The sequence below is a fragment of the Monodon monoceros genome, unplaced genomic scaffold, assembly GCF_005190385.1.
Source record: "Monodon monoceros isolate NGI ecotype Baffin Bay Population unplaced genomic scaffold, NGI_Narwhal_1 Super_Scaffold_5, whole genome shotgun sequence".
In the NCBI taxonomy this organism is placed as follows: Eukaryota; Metazoa; Chordata; class Mammalia; order Artiodactyla; family Monodontidae; genus Monodon; species Monodon monoceros.
In genome coordinates, this window is record NW_021703782.1 from 57074263 (window position 1) to 57090621 (window position 16359).

Sequence of the window (16359 nt, forward strand, 5' to 3'; positions counted from 1 at the left end):
AAAGTGTCTATAGGTCTATTTTCATCAGTAAGCACCTAATTATTTAGTTGTCTTTTCCTACAGCAGCCATAGATGCTCAATGCCTAGATTAATTCACTGGGAATTGGAAAATGTTGGTATTCTAGTTCTTTCATTCCTTTTTTACTTATTTGCTGGAATAATTCCATAAAGAGAAACCTGAGCTCATCAATTGCTTGGTGACTCAGTGGTATAGCTCATATAACAAATATAGATGAAATGCTTTCTTTAGCAGTTTAAAAAACATAGTTTTCAAACATTCTATGTAGGTGACTAATGAGTTTCTATGTAACTAGGAGTTCACGTATTTGAGGTGTTTCAATCCACGCTAGATATTTTCATTACTGATGTTCAAATCGTCTCATCTTTGGCCAATGGGATATTCCAGCTGATTCTCAAATCTTTCTGACAAGAATTTAGCAATGTTTGTGGGCTTCCTTGTTATGTGCAAGACAAGATTTTTGCTCTCAGTTCATCTTGTACATTTTCTGCCCCCACCCTGTGTCTTTATTTTTTTAATAGATCTTTATTGGAGTGTAATTGCTTTACTATACTGTGTTAGTATTACAATACTGTATTAGTTTCAAAGTGAATCAGCCATATGCATACATATATCCCCATATCCCCTCCCTCCCACCCTCCCTATCCCACCCCTCTAGGTGGTCACAAAGCACCGAGCTGATTTCCCTGTGCTATGCTGCTGCTTTCCACTAGCTATCTATTTTACATCCGGTAGAGTATATATGTAGATGCTACTCTCAATTTGCCCCAGCTTCCGACCCCCGACCGCCCCCCCAGCCTGTAGTCTTATCTCCAAGGAAGCCTAGTTTCTTTTAGGTGGAAATGGTTATTTTAAGACCACAATTTAGGCACTAGAAAAACTTTCTAAAACTGGATTGATCACTATTTCTAGACCAAGCTACAAAATTTAGACATACACATTAATACACGTATAAGATACCTCATGAGTTCATGCAAACACTTTCTGTTCAAATTCAGGACTAAAGGATAAGTCTGCTTTTGACAAAGCAATTATTTCTCTTTCTCCTTTCCCCCACAATCAGAAAATCCTAGTTCTCAAAGACACCAGGGATGCCTAAATTAGAATGCTACAAGTACTTCTTTGCTTTACCCCACATTACATGACATTTTCACCAGTTGTCATTATGACTACAGAAAATACTTTAAAATTTCTTTGTGTATTTCTGCCATGTCTTACAGTTATATCTACAGTGTCAGACCATAAAACCATTACATACTACACTTTCTCCTTTATGTACCTCCCTCTAGTCCCAGTTCTAGATGCAGAGATATTTTTAATGTTTATCACTACTCTATGTCAAATTGCCTACAGTCATCTTGATGGTCTGAAACTAGTTCTCTACAAGATTTCCCAAGAAGGGTTCATGAGAACAATTCCTCCCCTAGTTCTTACAAGTTAATGACAGCTTGTCTCCAGCCTTTATACTGAAGGCCAGTTTGGCTAGACTTAAAATTCTTGGCTTACCTTTTCTTGACTCATGGGTGTCTTTCTGGGATGTTTTCCTTGTAAGGGTGTTATCCTGGTTCCTTATTTTTTCTTTTTCTTCTAATTTTGTATGGATTTCACATCAATGTTTTTCTTTTGCTTGTTTTTATAAAATTTTCTTGACCCTTTAGAGGGTATAACTTCAATTAGGTTTGCTAGATCACAGCCACAGAGCTCCATATAACTCAGTTTTGTTGTTGTTGCTTTTTGGAGAAGCATTCAAAACTACAGCAGCTAAAATCTAATCTGATAGAAAGCAGATCAGTAGTTTGAGGCCAAGGTTGAGGGTTGTAGTAGTAATTGTGACTCTGATGGAGCCCACAGGGACTTTTGGTGAGGGGTAATGAAAAGGTTCTATATCTTGATTACAGTGGTGGCTTTATATGGTACATATTGCTTTAAGTAAATTTTGCCTCAAAAATTAATTTAAAAAATGACGCTATAGAAACTTCTTTTTGGTATCTCCTGGCTCTATTCCCCTGCCCTATTTTTAACTGGACCCTTTTTTCCTTTGTCTTTACTGTTCCTGTCCTACTCAATTTGGACTGCATTCCTAGTAGTTTATTCTCAATATGGGACTTTGTCCTGGAATGGAACTTTAGCTGACTAATTTTGAAAGTACATAGTGCTCTAATCTCTTCAGACCTTGCTGCAAACTGCGTATACTCATCCAAACTGGGGTGCATACCCATTTCTGGCTTCAGCTGCTGTATTAGTTAACTATTACATAACAAGTCACCACAAAACTAGCAGTTTAAAACAAAAATTACCTCTGTTTCTGTGGATCAGCAATTTGGAAGCAGCTTAGCTGGGTAGTTCTGGCTCATGATCTTTCTTGAGGTTTCAGTCAAGCTGTTGACCAGGCCTACAGTCTCATCTAAAGGCTCAACTCGGGGAAGACCAACGGGCTGTCTGAATTCTCACAACATAACAGCTGGCTTCCACCAGAGGAAGTGATCTGAGAGAGCCCAAAATGGAAGCTTCCATGTTTTCATAACCCAATCTCAGAAGTGGTATACCATCACTTCTGCCATATTCTACTGGTCACAAAGAGCAACCCTAATAAAATGTGGGAGGGAACTATGCAAGGTGTTGAGTACCAGGAAGCAGGAATTATTGGGGGTCATCTTAAAAGATGGCCACCATAGCTGCTACTCTCAGGTGAGATAGCTTGCTGAGGTAACTTATTATTTTGGAGTTCTTAGGTCAATCATATATCCTGTTACCCTCTTCTTCCTCTTGTAATAGTTACCGATACCGCACAGGTCTTGTAGCTTTCAGTTGTTTATCTCAGCAGCTATCTTGATGTTTGTGGGAGATACCACATCACCCTAAATGTCTGTAGATACTGCCCTTAATTTTTGTATTAGATCTTTTCATTCTATTTGTTTTTATAAGGATATCCTTGTTTTATAAGGATATCTAGGAAGATTAAAATCTATGCTGTTGCCATCTTCCTAGAATCCCATCCATCCTTATATTTTCAACTTCTGTGATTTCATATTTAAGGAGATTTTCTTATAAGCAGCCTAAGAGTTTTGTTTTTATTTTAATCTAGTCTGTTGATCTTTGTCTATAATATTTAGTTCATATATAGTTAATATAATTGATGATATATTTGTTGCTACCATTTTACCATGTCTTCTATTTTATCTACCTTTTTGTCTTACTCTTCTTGATTGCCTTCTTTTGTATTATTCTATTTCCACTCTTAATTTGCTAATATTTTATTAATTTTTAGTGGTTCTTAGAGAATGCACCATGCAAACCTGAAAAATCAATCTGCTTTACGTTTTACTTTCAGTACTTTCCTGATCACGTCAGAATCTCAAAGCTTCATTTACTAATCCCATCCTTCACATGGTTATCATGATTTTATTCTACACATATTTTAATCTTATTTTTTCAGTAGTCTATTTGTACTCACATAGTTATCCTTCCTCTGTTCATAATTATTTCCTATATTTCCTTATTTCTATCTGAGATCATCTTCCTTCTGCTTAAAGAACTCCCTTTAGTATTTCTTTTAGTGCAAGTCTGTTGGTTGGTATCCTCTCAGGTGTGGTCTGACGTCTTTATTTTAGTTTCATTTTTGTAGTATATTTTCATTAAAAATGTATTTCTAAGTTGAGAACTTTTAAAGTTAGTGTTTTCAGATGCCATTCCACTGTCTTCTAGCTCACACTACTCCTGGTTAAAACTCAGCCGTCTTCCCTTTGATTCTACCTTTAGTTTTCTGCAGCCTTATTGCAATACGCCACTGTTTTCTTTTTAATTATCCTGCTTAGGAACTACAAAATTTCAATCTTCGACTGATGTCTTTTATCAGTTTTGGAAAATTCTAGCTATTACATTTTCAAATAGTTTTCACCCTACTCTCTTTTGGGGAACTACAAAAAGATGTAAACACACCTCTTCACAAAGTCCCACATATATAACAGTCTTTTCTGTATTATTTTCCATTATATTTTCAATGTTTTAGTTGGATATTTTTCACTGACTTGCCTTTGAGTTTATCCTATCTTCTGCTGTGTCTTATCTGCTGATAAACCAACCCAAGGAACTCTTAGTTGTGGAAACTGTATTTTTCACTTCTTATTCTCCATCTGATTATTTTATAGATTCTAATTCTCAGTTGAAATTCTCTATCTTTTCAACTATTTTCTTAAGCATATTAATTATAATTACTTTAAAGTTCCTGCCTGATAACTTGATCAAGATCACTTATGACTCCATTTCTGTTATTGGTTTATCTTCTTCTGGTTTTTGATTATGTGGCCCTGTCTTTTGGTAGCACAGTATTTTTGATTCCATGGTAGATAGTATATTTAAAACATTAGAGGTGGGCTTCCCTGATGGCACACTGGTTAAGAACCCACCTGCCAATACAGGGGACATGGGTTCGAGCCCTGGTCTGGGAAGATCCCACATGCCACGGAGCAACTAAGCCCGTGTGCCACAACTACTGAGGCTGCGCTCTAGAGCCCGTGAGCAACAACTACTGAGCCCGTGTGCCACAACTACTGAGGCTGCGCTCTAGAGCCCATGCTCCACAACAAGACAAGCCACCACAATGAGAAGCCCGCGCACCACAACGAAGAGTAGCTCCCGCTCTCCGCAACTAGAGAAAGCCCGGGCACAGCAACGAAGACCCAATGCAGCCAAAAATAAAAGAATAAAATAAATAAATTTAAAAAAAGAAAGAAAAGCATTAAAAAGAAAACACATTAGAGGCTTCAGACATTATCTTACCATTAAGAAGGTCCAATCTTCCTTCTGCTGGAGAGATACTACAGTGGTTTAACATTTTAATTAGCAACTCTGTGAGGCAAGGCTGGTTTTTCAGCTTTGGTAAGGTTTAGTCTATCTGTCTGCCTTAACCATCTACAGTTTTCAACTAAGAGCCTGTTGTATATTCTGTGGGTCCACTCCACCAGGGATCCCCACATTCATGTTTGCCTTCTAAGACTGCTAAAAACTCCACTGTTTTACTTATGTTTTTAGCCTCCTGCCTAGGAAAACCCAGTATTTGGCAAAAGTCCTAAGAGAGCACAGGTCATATGCTTGAGGCATCCCACATATCTGCCAACAGCTCTGATTTCTTGTCCCCACACTGCCGCCAGTTGTTCAGTGAGGTTTGCCCTGTATCCATAATTAGCATAGTCCCCAGGGTAAAAAGCAACTACAAAAGCTAACTGTCAGGCTTCCCTGGTGGTGCAGCGGTTAAGAATCCACCTGCCAATGCAGGAGACAGGGGTTTGAGCCCTGGTCCGGCAAGATCCCACATGCTGTGGAGCAACTAAGCCCGTGCGCCACAACCACTGAGCCTGTGCTCTAGAGTCCGCACGCCACAACTACTGAAGCCCACATGCCACATCTACTGCAGGCCGAGCACCAAAAGCCTGCGGCTCTGCAACGAGAGAGGCTACCGCAATGAGAAGCCTGCGCACTGCAATGAAGAGTGGCCCCTGCTCGCTGCAGCTAGAGAAGGCCCGCGCTCAGCAATGAAGACCCAATGCAGCCATAAATAAATAGATAGATAAATAAATAAATAAATTAAAAAAAAAAAAGCTAACTGCTTCCTAAGGTTCTTCCCTTTCCAGAGTCATACCCCTGGTAGTTCTTCTTACCTCTCTGCTGCCTTTCAGATGACAACTGTACTTGATCTGGCTATTCTAGTTGTTCTAGGTAAGAATGCTGATCTGCGGCCAGCTATTCCACCCTACCTGGAAAGAGAAACCTTCTATGGGCTTCAATAAAGTCACAAAATCAGACAGCTTAAAACTAAAATCACTTTTCCAGTCATTTATCATTTTAAGTTGAAGGCTTACTACATCCATTTCCTCTTGACTAAACTAATGAAGGCATAGATCATAACCAAAACAGGTAGTCAATTCATTCCTTCAGGAAACACCCAATTTCACTGAAATCTAATAAACGAACAATTGTAAAAATGCACTATTTTATATACTACCAAAAAAGAAACTGGCCTGCAATGGGTCAGTATAAGAAGAACCCTCAAATAAAGTTGGGACACCAAATGAAAGCTAACAACTATAAGATATATTATTTTATGAAACCTCAAGCAAGAAAAAAGCCTGAGATGAGCAGTCTAAGAAGGACCCTCAAAGCTAGGACAACAAATGGCTTCTCTCATGTTAAAGAAAAATGGCAAATAAACCACCTTGCAGATACAGAAAATAAAGATGCCTGTGTTTCAATATTACCCCTGGGTATAAGGAGAAAAAGTATCCCCTGAGAGTTGAACCACAGGCATACCTTGTGGTCTGCAGATATGAATTCATACTACCTGTGTGGTTTAAAAAAGCTCAAGCAGGAAATTTAACTTCAAGTTAGATGGCACTCCAAGGTGACTAGCAGAAGTAAACTCAAATATCTGAAAGAACCCGACTTTAGTCAGTCCAATAGCAATTTTCAGATACATCATAATTTCAGATGTTAAAATATGGAAAACCGTTAATTTCAGATTCTATGAAGTATTGTATTTACTGAACATTTATTTTAACTAGTGCTTAGAACAGGGCCTGACACACAGGAGCAAACAACAACAACAACAAAATCAAAGCATTAACATTCCAGTGGTATGCTTGGCAGAATAATAGGCCCCAAAGACATCTACATCCTAAGCCCAGGAACCTGTGAATATGTTACCTTATATGGCAAAAGGGACTTTGTTAATGACCTTTAAATAGGATTATCTAGATAGGCCCAATGTAATCACAGGGGGCCTTGAAAAGTAGAAAAGGGAAGAAGAAAGAGCCTGATGAAGATGTGACTACAAATGAACAGTCAAAGATACAATTTTGTTGGCTTTAAACATGGAGAAGCGGGCCACAGGCCAAGGAATTGGGAGGCCCCTAAAATCTGAAAAAGGCAAGGAAGTCAATTTTCCTTCAGTCTCCAAAAAGGAACACATCCCTGCCGACACTGCTTTTAGCCCAGTGAAACTCAAAAGATTTCTGACCTACAGAACTGTAAAATAGTAATAAGTGCTATTATTTAAGCCACTAAGCCTGTGGTAATTTGTTATAGCAATAACAAGAAACTAATACAAGTAGGGCAAGAGAAAATAATAAATGTCAGGTGATAATCAGTATCATAAAGAAAAATAAGTTAGACTACGGGAGAATTCAATCATATATACACACACCTATGCCTGGTATCTGTCTGTCTGTATTGTTTTACATAGCGTGATCAAGAAAGTTGTCTTTCGAAGTCATATTTGAATAAAGAAATAAAACAAAAGACAAAGTAAGCCAACTGAATATCTGTGTGGAGCAGACCAGTCAGAGGAAACAGCATGTACAAAAGCTCTGAAACAGGAGCGTGTTTACATGATTAAGCAACACAAGGAGGCCAATATGGTTGGAATACAGTGAGTTTTGATTTATAACTTGATATGGACATCAAGTTCATAGTCTGTAAGAATGGTACATTCAATAATCAGATCACTAGAGATGGCACGATAAACGAGTATGGATAAAATTTAGTAAATAAAACCCTAAAAAATGACACAAAATACACTAAGTACATCCATAGTTTTAGTAAGGTTAAAATTTTTTTGCTATAGGATTCAAATTCTACTTAGGAATATCTAATCTAGTATAATTTCATACAGTATTAAATATACAAGAGTAAGTGACCAAAGTTTTGAAAAACTGATTTAAACCCTACACTTCTGTTTTGAATTTTCTTCAAAGTTAAAATAGAAACAGAAAATGGCAAGTTAAAAATAGAATTTTGTTAACTAGAATTAGATAGTTTAAGCATATTCACTTTTTGGTACTCACAAATTAAAAATTAGATACAAGCATGAACTTTAACTCCAAGTTCCCTTATCAAATCTCCAAGGCAGATTACAAATCATGTCCTCTGTTTCTTCCTTTGTACCTTCAATACAATAGAGAGGATCAAAGCTGAACGTTAGTTTTTTTGTAAATGTCTAGTATACGCCATGATCAAGTGGGATTTATCCCAAGGATGCAAGGATTTTTCAGTATCTGCAAATCAATCAATGTGATACACCACATCAACAAATTGAATAAAAACCATATGATCATCTCAATAGATGCAGAAAAAGCTTTTGACAAAATCCAACACACATTTATGATAAAAACTCTCCAGAAAGTGGGCATAGAGGGAATATACCTCAACATAATAAAGCCCATTTATGACAAACCTACAGCTAACACAGTACTCAGCGAAAAGCTGAAAGCATTTCCTCTAAGATCAGGAATGAGACAAGGATGTCCACTTTCACCACTTTTATTCAACATAGTTCTGGAAGTCCTAGCCACGACAATCAGAAAAGAAAAGAAAATAAAAGGAATCCAAATTGGAAAAGAAGTAAAACTTTCACTGTCTGCAGATGACATGATACTATACATAGAAAATCCTAAAGGTGCTACCAGAAAATGACTAGAGCTCATCAATGAATTTGGTAAAGTTGCAGGCTACAAAATTAATATACAGACATCTGTTGCATTTCTATACACTAACAACAAAAGATCAGAAAGAGAAATTCAAGAAACAATCCCATTTACCATCGCATCAAAAAGAATAAAATACCTAGGAATAAACCTACCTAAGGGAGGCAAAAGACCTGTACTCCGAAAACTGTAAGATGCTGATGAAAGAAATAGAAGATAACAAACAGATGGAGAGATATATACCATGTTCTTGGATTGGAAGAATCAATATTGTCAAAATGACTATACTACCCAAGGCAATCTACAGATTCAATGCAATCTCTATCAAATTACCAATGGCATTTCCACAGAACTAGAACAAAAAATTTTTTTAATTTGTATGGAGATACAAAAAACCCCAAATAGCCAAAGCAATCTTGAGAAAGAAAAATGGAGCTGGAGGAATCAGGCTCCCTGACTTCAGACTATACTGCAAAGCTATAGTCAACAAAACAGTAATGGTATTTATTGGCACAAAAACAGAAATATAGAACAATGGAACAGGATAGAAAGCCCAGAAACAAACCCATGCACCTACGGTCAATTAATCTATGACAAAGGGGGCAAGAACATACAATGGAGAAAAGACAGTCTCTTCAGTAAATGGTGCTGGGAAAACTGGTCAGCTGCATGTAAAAACATGAAATTAGAACATTCTTTAACACCATACACAAAAATAAACGCAAAATGGATTAAAGACCTAAGTGTAAGACCAGATACTATAAAACTCGAGGAAAACATAGGCAGAACACTCTTTGTCATAAATTGCAGCAAGATCTTTTTCAATCTGTCTCCTAGAGTAATGGAAATAAAAGCAAAAATAAACAAATGGGACCTAACTAAACTCAAAAGCTTTTGCATTGCCAAGAAACCATAAACAAAATGAAAAGACAACTCCCAGAATGGGAGAAAATATTTGCAAACAATGTGACGGCCAAGGGATTACTCTACAAAATTTACAAACAGCTCATGCAGCTCAATATCAAAAAACAAACAACCCAATCAAAAAATGGGCAGAAGAACTGAACAGACATTTCTCCAAAGACATACGGATGGCTAAGAGGCACATGAAAAGATGCTCAATATTGCTAATTATTAGAGAAATGCAAATCAAAACTACAATGAGGTATCACCTCATACCAGTCAGAATGGCCAACATCAAAAACTTTACAAACAATAAATGCTGGAGAGAGTGTGGAGCACCCTACACTGTTGGTGGGAATGTAAATTGGTACAGCCACTATGGAGAACAGTATGGAGGTTCCTTAAAAAACTGAAAATAGAGCTACCATATGATCCAGCAATCCCACTCCCAAACACATATCTGGAGAAAACCATGGTCCAAAAGGATACATGCACCCTAATGTTCATTACAGTGCTGTTTACAATAGCCAAAACATGGAAGCAACCTAAATGTCCATTGACAGAGGAGTGGATAAAGAAGATGTGGTACATATATACAATGGAATATTACTCAGCCATTAAAAAGAATGAAATAATGCCATTTGCAGTAACATGGATGGACCTGGAGATTATCATACTAAGTGAAGTAAGACAAATACCAAATGATATAACTTATATGTGGAATCTAAAAAAAAATGATACAAATGAACTTATTTACAAAACAGAAATAGACTCACAGACTTAGAGAATGAACTTCCCAGGGGGGAAGGGTGGAGGGAGGGATAGATTGGGAGTTTGGGATTGACATGTACATGCTGCTATATTTAAAACAGATAACCAGCAAGGACCTACTATATAGCACAGGGCACTCTGCTCAATAATCTGCAATAACCTAAATGGGAAAAGAATTTGAAAGAGAATAGATACTTGTATATGTATAACTGAATCACTTTGCTGTACACCTGAAACTAACACAACGTTGTTAATCAAAAAGAATTTGTTAACTAGAATTAGACAGTTTAAGCATATTCACTTTTTGCTACTCACAAACTAAAAATCAGGAACAAGCATGAACTTTAACTCCCAGTTCCCTTATCAAATCTCCGAGGCAGATTAAAAATCATGTCCTCTATTTGCTTCTTCCATTGCACTTTCAATACAATAGAGAGTATCAAAGATGAAGGTTAGTTCTTTGTTAATGTATAGTAAAACTGATAAACCTTTGGTGAGATTAAATCACAAACTAAACTCAGGAATGAAAAAGGGAACAACATTAACAAAGACTATACAGGTTAAAAGATGAGGCTATCCAAACTTATGACAATAAACTAAAATTAAAATAGGTTCCTAGAAAATTAAATCCTATTTCAAGAATAGAAAATCTGAATAGCTCTATAATCATTACAGAAATCAAAAAACCTTCCCACAAAAACTCAGCCCCAAAGGACTTTACTGAGAAGTTTTAACATTCAAGCAAAGGACACAAAACTCTACCATAAAATAGAAAAATATTACAGCACACGGTAATTTTATAAAACCAACATAATTTGGAAAGGATAGCTAAGATAGGAAAGTTAATATACAAATTTCACTCATTAACCTAAATGCAAAAATCCTATACAAAATATTGTCAAACCAAGTCCAGGAAAGCATACCTACAAAATACCTGTCAAACATTATAATTACTGGTAAAACTTTCAAAGGGATATCAGGAGAAAAAAAAAGATGCCTGCTCTCACCACCTCCTTTCAGCAATGTACTAACAGGCAACTGGTGAATGAAGACAAGAGTTAGCAATCAAAGGAAAACTACAACACAAAAATGTCATAATTCACAGATTACAATTATAAAAATCCTGAAACAATCTACATGTGAATTAAAATTATTAACTCTAGTAAGGCTAATGGATCCAAAATCAAAGGTTACTTATATACCAGTAACAAAGAGAAAAATGAAATTGAAAAAGGATTTATAATAACAAGTGGTATCTGAGGTTAAATAAGGATAACAGACACATAAGATCAGACCTCTGGAGAGAATTATATAAGGCTGAACCATATAATGGCCAACATTCAAATATTTTGAATCTATAAAAACATTTCATATGGTTCCACCTAATAAAAACATGACAAAAATCATAATAAAGACCTAAGTAAATGGAGAGAAATCACACCCATGGATTACATTTAATGGAGTACCTATCAAATTCCCAATGGTTTTTATGTAGAAATTACCAAAATGACTAGAAAACCCGAATGAAATTACACAGAGCTAAGAACAGAGAAGAACTATTGAAGCACAAGGTAGAAGACCTGCTCTGTCATATTATGAAAGCATGGAACTTATATAAGGACACTCAAAACAGACCAATGATACAGAATAGAGACCAGATGGATGCATCAAATATAAAGATATGTGGGGCTTCCCTGGAGGCACAGTGGTTGAGAGTCCACCTGCCGATGCAGGGGACAAGGGTTTGTGCCCCGGTCTGGGAAGATCCCACATGCCGTGGAGCGGCTGGGCCTGTGAGCCATGGCTGCTGGGCCTGCACGTCCAGAGCCTGTGCTCCGCAATGGGAGAGGCCACAATAGTGAGAGGTCCGTGTACCACACACACACACACACACAAAAAGATATGTGATGAGGTGATACTGAAGATCAATGAGGGGAAAATGGGCTTTTCAATAAATGATACCAGGAAAAATGATTATTCATATGTATTAAGTCTAACCCTTACCTCACACTGTACAAAAAGACCTACTTCAAGTGGATTAAAGATCTAAAAAAGGTAAATATTAAGCTTTTATAAGGTAATAATGGAGAATATCTTTATGTTTTCTGAGTAAAGTTTCTCCCCTCCACCCCACTCTATGTTTTATTGAGATATAATTGACATACCATTGTATAAGTTCAAGGTATACAACATAATGATTTGATATATGTATATATTGACAATGATTACCACAAAAAGTTTAGTTAACATCCATCACCTCACATTTACAATATTTTTTCCCTTGTGATGAAAACTTTAAAGATCTACTCTCTAAGCAGCTTTCAAATATACAGTACAGTATTGTTAACTATAGTTGCCATGCTGTATATTACATCCCTAGAACTTATATATCATATAACTGCAAGTTTGTACCTTTTGACCACCCTCACCTATCCCCAACCCTGACCAACCCCCAGTAGGTTTCTTAAAGCAAGACACAGAAAGTATAAGCATTAGGGAAAATTTTTGAGAAATTCAACCCCTTAAAATTACGACTACTACTCAAACATAGGGAAAAAAGATAAGCCACAGAATTGGAGTAGACATTTTCTCCACATGTAACTGAAATGGTCAAGTCCCTACTCTACTTTAGGAGTTCTCTAGAACTCCTAAAAATCAGTGAGACAGACTACCTAATTAGCTACAACAACACGCACCAATATTTGAAACAGGATCCTTACAAGATATATCCAAATTGCCAATAAACATAACGGTTCTCAATCTCATTAATAGTCAGGGAAATGTAAATCAAAGCCACAATGGAATACTATTATATACCCACCTGACTAGCAAAAACTCAAGCCTGACAAAATAAGTGTGGTTAAGAATGCAGAGCAATGGGAACTCTCATACTACTGTGGAAGTGCAATCTGGTACAACCACTTAAATATTTGGTCCTATCTATTAAAGTTAAAGATGCACAACTTCTACAACCCAGCAATTCTACTTCTAGACAAGACACATCCTACAGAAACTAACGCACATAAGCACCAGGACAGAGGTATAATGTCACGGCAGCACTGCTTGTAACAGCCCCAAACTATCAACAGCAGAATATATTTATACTTTCCCTCTGGTTATTTATCCATTCTTTCCAGTGAAGGGAAAAGATTTCTAACAATGAAAAAAAATTCCCATCCACAAGCCACAGTGACTCCTTTTTGACTCTTGTATCCCTAACATGTCTAGTAAAAGCCTAAATGACAGCAAACATAATCCTTTATAGGACAGTGTGTTTTACTTTGGGATAGCCATCATATAATCATTTTCTCATGAGCCAATATTTGCCTATCTATTATTTTCACTCAATCTTAGTTCTAGTCCCTAAAGCCAGAATGCTCCACTCTAACTGTACCTCATAATTACTCAGGAAAACATGTTTTAAATAGCAAGCTTTTTTAGCTCAATGTTATGAGTACTGTTATCTCTTCCCATTGTGTAAACATGCTTCTTTCCACTTCCTACACTCAAGAACATTATAAGAGTCCCTAGATAACTAATTTATGTAGATGCTTTCTCCTTTCCTTCATGATATGTATCCATATCAGAATTTCAAGTTGCTTAGAACTCTGTTAATTGTTACGTCCTTAGCCTGGCAATAGAATCACACTTGTGGTTGTACAAATTTCTGAAACTGTTTTCTAAAAGATAAGCTCACAATATTCTTTTTCTTTATCTTAGGAGTCAGCAAACTTTTCCCATGAAGGGTCAGAGAGTAAGTAGTTCAAGATTCTGTAAGCCTCATGTGCAACCACTCAACAATGCTGTTGAGCACACACACAAAAAACCAGCCGTGGCCAATACATAAATGGGGATCACTGTGTTCCAACAAAACTTTATTTTCATAAAACAGGTAGCCAGTGGGACATAGTTTACCAACCCCTGCTTTATATTATTAATCATAAGCAGATGCTTGATCTTAGATTTGTCACCTCCATGTTATAACAGATATGATAATATATGTCCATTATATATAATACATAATATATATAATCAGTTAACCAGAACTTGACAAGAAATGTTAGTTTGGCTGCTTCCCTTAAGTAAAAGGAAACTGTCAGGGTCTTTCTAGTATCCCCCATGCTCAACACAACAAATGTACTTCTAATAATTCATTCTAAAGAAAAGAAATGCACAAAAACATATACACAAAGTTGTTTACTTAAACATTGTAATAAAGAACTGGAAATACTTTTAACAGCCTTTTTAAAAAAGTAAATTAGTGACTATTTATCCAATACACTTCATTCAGAAGAACTGAACACAAAATGATGTTTACTATTTCCCCAAGTGTAAAAAGGTAGCTTTGAAACAATGCATAGTACTTTATCACCTGAAGGAAACATCTAAAAGTATTTCTTAAAGAATTAACAATGGAAATATCTGAGTAATGTGAAATCTTGGGTGACATTTTACATTTTGAATTCTCTTCATTAAGCTTGTTTTAAGTTCTTAAATTACTATAAAAGAAAATTTTTGCTACCTTGCAAGTCCAGCAGACAGCTGCCTAGGTAGACATTCACTGGTGTTATATCAACATAGATCCTCATAGCAACCATAGCTATTGAAATGCTTTTGTATATTATTGGTTTAACCTAGGAGAATCCTGTGGGGTAGGCAAGAATTTCTCTAATAAGATATTCAATTATTTCCAAAGTGCTTTCAAATAATACCTCCAGCCTTAAAGTAACAATGGAGATTTAAGGGCCATTCTTAATAAAAAATTCTCAAGAATTTATTAAGTTTTCTTCTAGTATGGAAATTTCCATCTTTCATAGATTCCATCTTTTTTTTTCTTTTTACTAAAGAACGTGTGTTTAATACCTAAAAATTACACTCAATTCAGTAATTAAATGGCATCAGTGAAGAGAATCTTACCCCAAGAAAACAGTCACACGAAGTTCTTTTTTGGTCCTTGAGATCGTCTTCAGTGTGGTAATTTCTGCATCAAACCAAAATCCTCTATTACTAGGACTTTCTACATTGTAATTAACCATTACCACATCACCGACATTTAGTTCGTTCCATTTCAAAGTGGTTCTAGCTCGTGGTCGAAGATCCTTGACATTTATTTCTACAGTACCACTTTCCGGATACCTGAGAATAGAGAAAAAAGAATCACAGAACACTGCTTATGATTATCACCAAGGAAGACTAAAATTATATGCAACATGTATAAAAACCTAATCATATTATTCTTAATGGCACTTAAAGTAAATGATATTTATCCCTGATTTTAACTGCCAGAATAAACAAGTCTTGCTAAAATCTTAGTAAGTCATTCTTTGCTAGCTTGGGGATGGTGGTGGTGATAGGGAATAAAGAGTAGGGTAAGTAAAAAACCCAAGTTCCTCTTTTCCACATTTTCTTAACCCATGTTTAAAAATTACTTTAATAAGACTAGATGCTGACCTCCTCCTGAACTTGGAACCAGTTCATCAAGTTCTGCAATTTGCTTTACGCATAATAAGAACATAAACCTAGTACATTTTCAATGGCCTCCATTTTTCCAGAAAGAGAAAGATAAGATTTCAGTTCTTACATGTAGCTAGCTGCCTAGTAATGGCAAAATGAAAAAACAAGAGCAAAAAATCCTGGAATTTTGTATGTATCAGAAAGTAGAACCATGTGAAAGAAATCTAGCAGAATCTTGATCTTACTTGAATTTCTAAATGTAAACTTAACAAACCTAAACCTGACCCAAACTTAAAGCTTTACTTTTTGGCCTAACATCTGGTATCCATAGGCCCAAAACAGCAATGTAACAGTCCATAATGGTTTCTATAAAATTAAGATCTGTTGCCTTTATGTATTGCTTGCTAAAAGAAATGAGTAATATCTGGTTCCTGCTCTTGGAAAACTCAATCTACTGAGAAAGGCCAAACTACTATAGCAGTGGCTCTCAAACCGGTGGTTCCATCTGTGAACATGCTATAAATGCAGACTCTTAGGCTCCACTTCTGATCTGACTCAGAAACGCCGGGAGTGAGGCCCAGTGATCTATTTTCACAAATCTTCTCAGAAATTCTCAAGCATACTCAAGTTTGATAAGCTACTGTGCTGCAGAAACACAAGAATAGTTAAATATCATACGGTTCTGTGACAGCATTAACAATGTAGAAAACTAAGGGAAGAAACCATTAACCCTTA

At 36.3% G+C, this 16359-nt stretch overlaps 1 protein-coding gene across 2 annotated transcripts in view; it reads right to left on the reverse strand.

The window, feature by feature from the left end:
* Window positions 1-16359, reverse strand: part of UHRF2 (ubiquitin like with PHD and ring finger domains 2) — a 75073-nt gene that overhangs the window by 26603 nt on the left and 32111 nt on the right. For both annotated transcript variants that reach the window (XM_029201954.1, XM_029201955.1), the window contains exon 4: window positions 15088-15306. In XM_029201954.1, the coding sequence (XP_029057787.1) occupies window positions 15088-15306 (219 nt within the window). The remainder of the gene's footprint in view (window positions 1-15087; window positions 15307-16359) is intronic.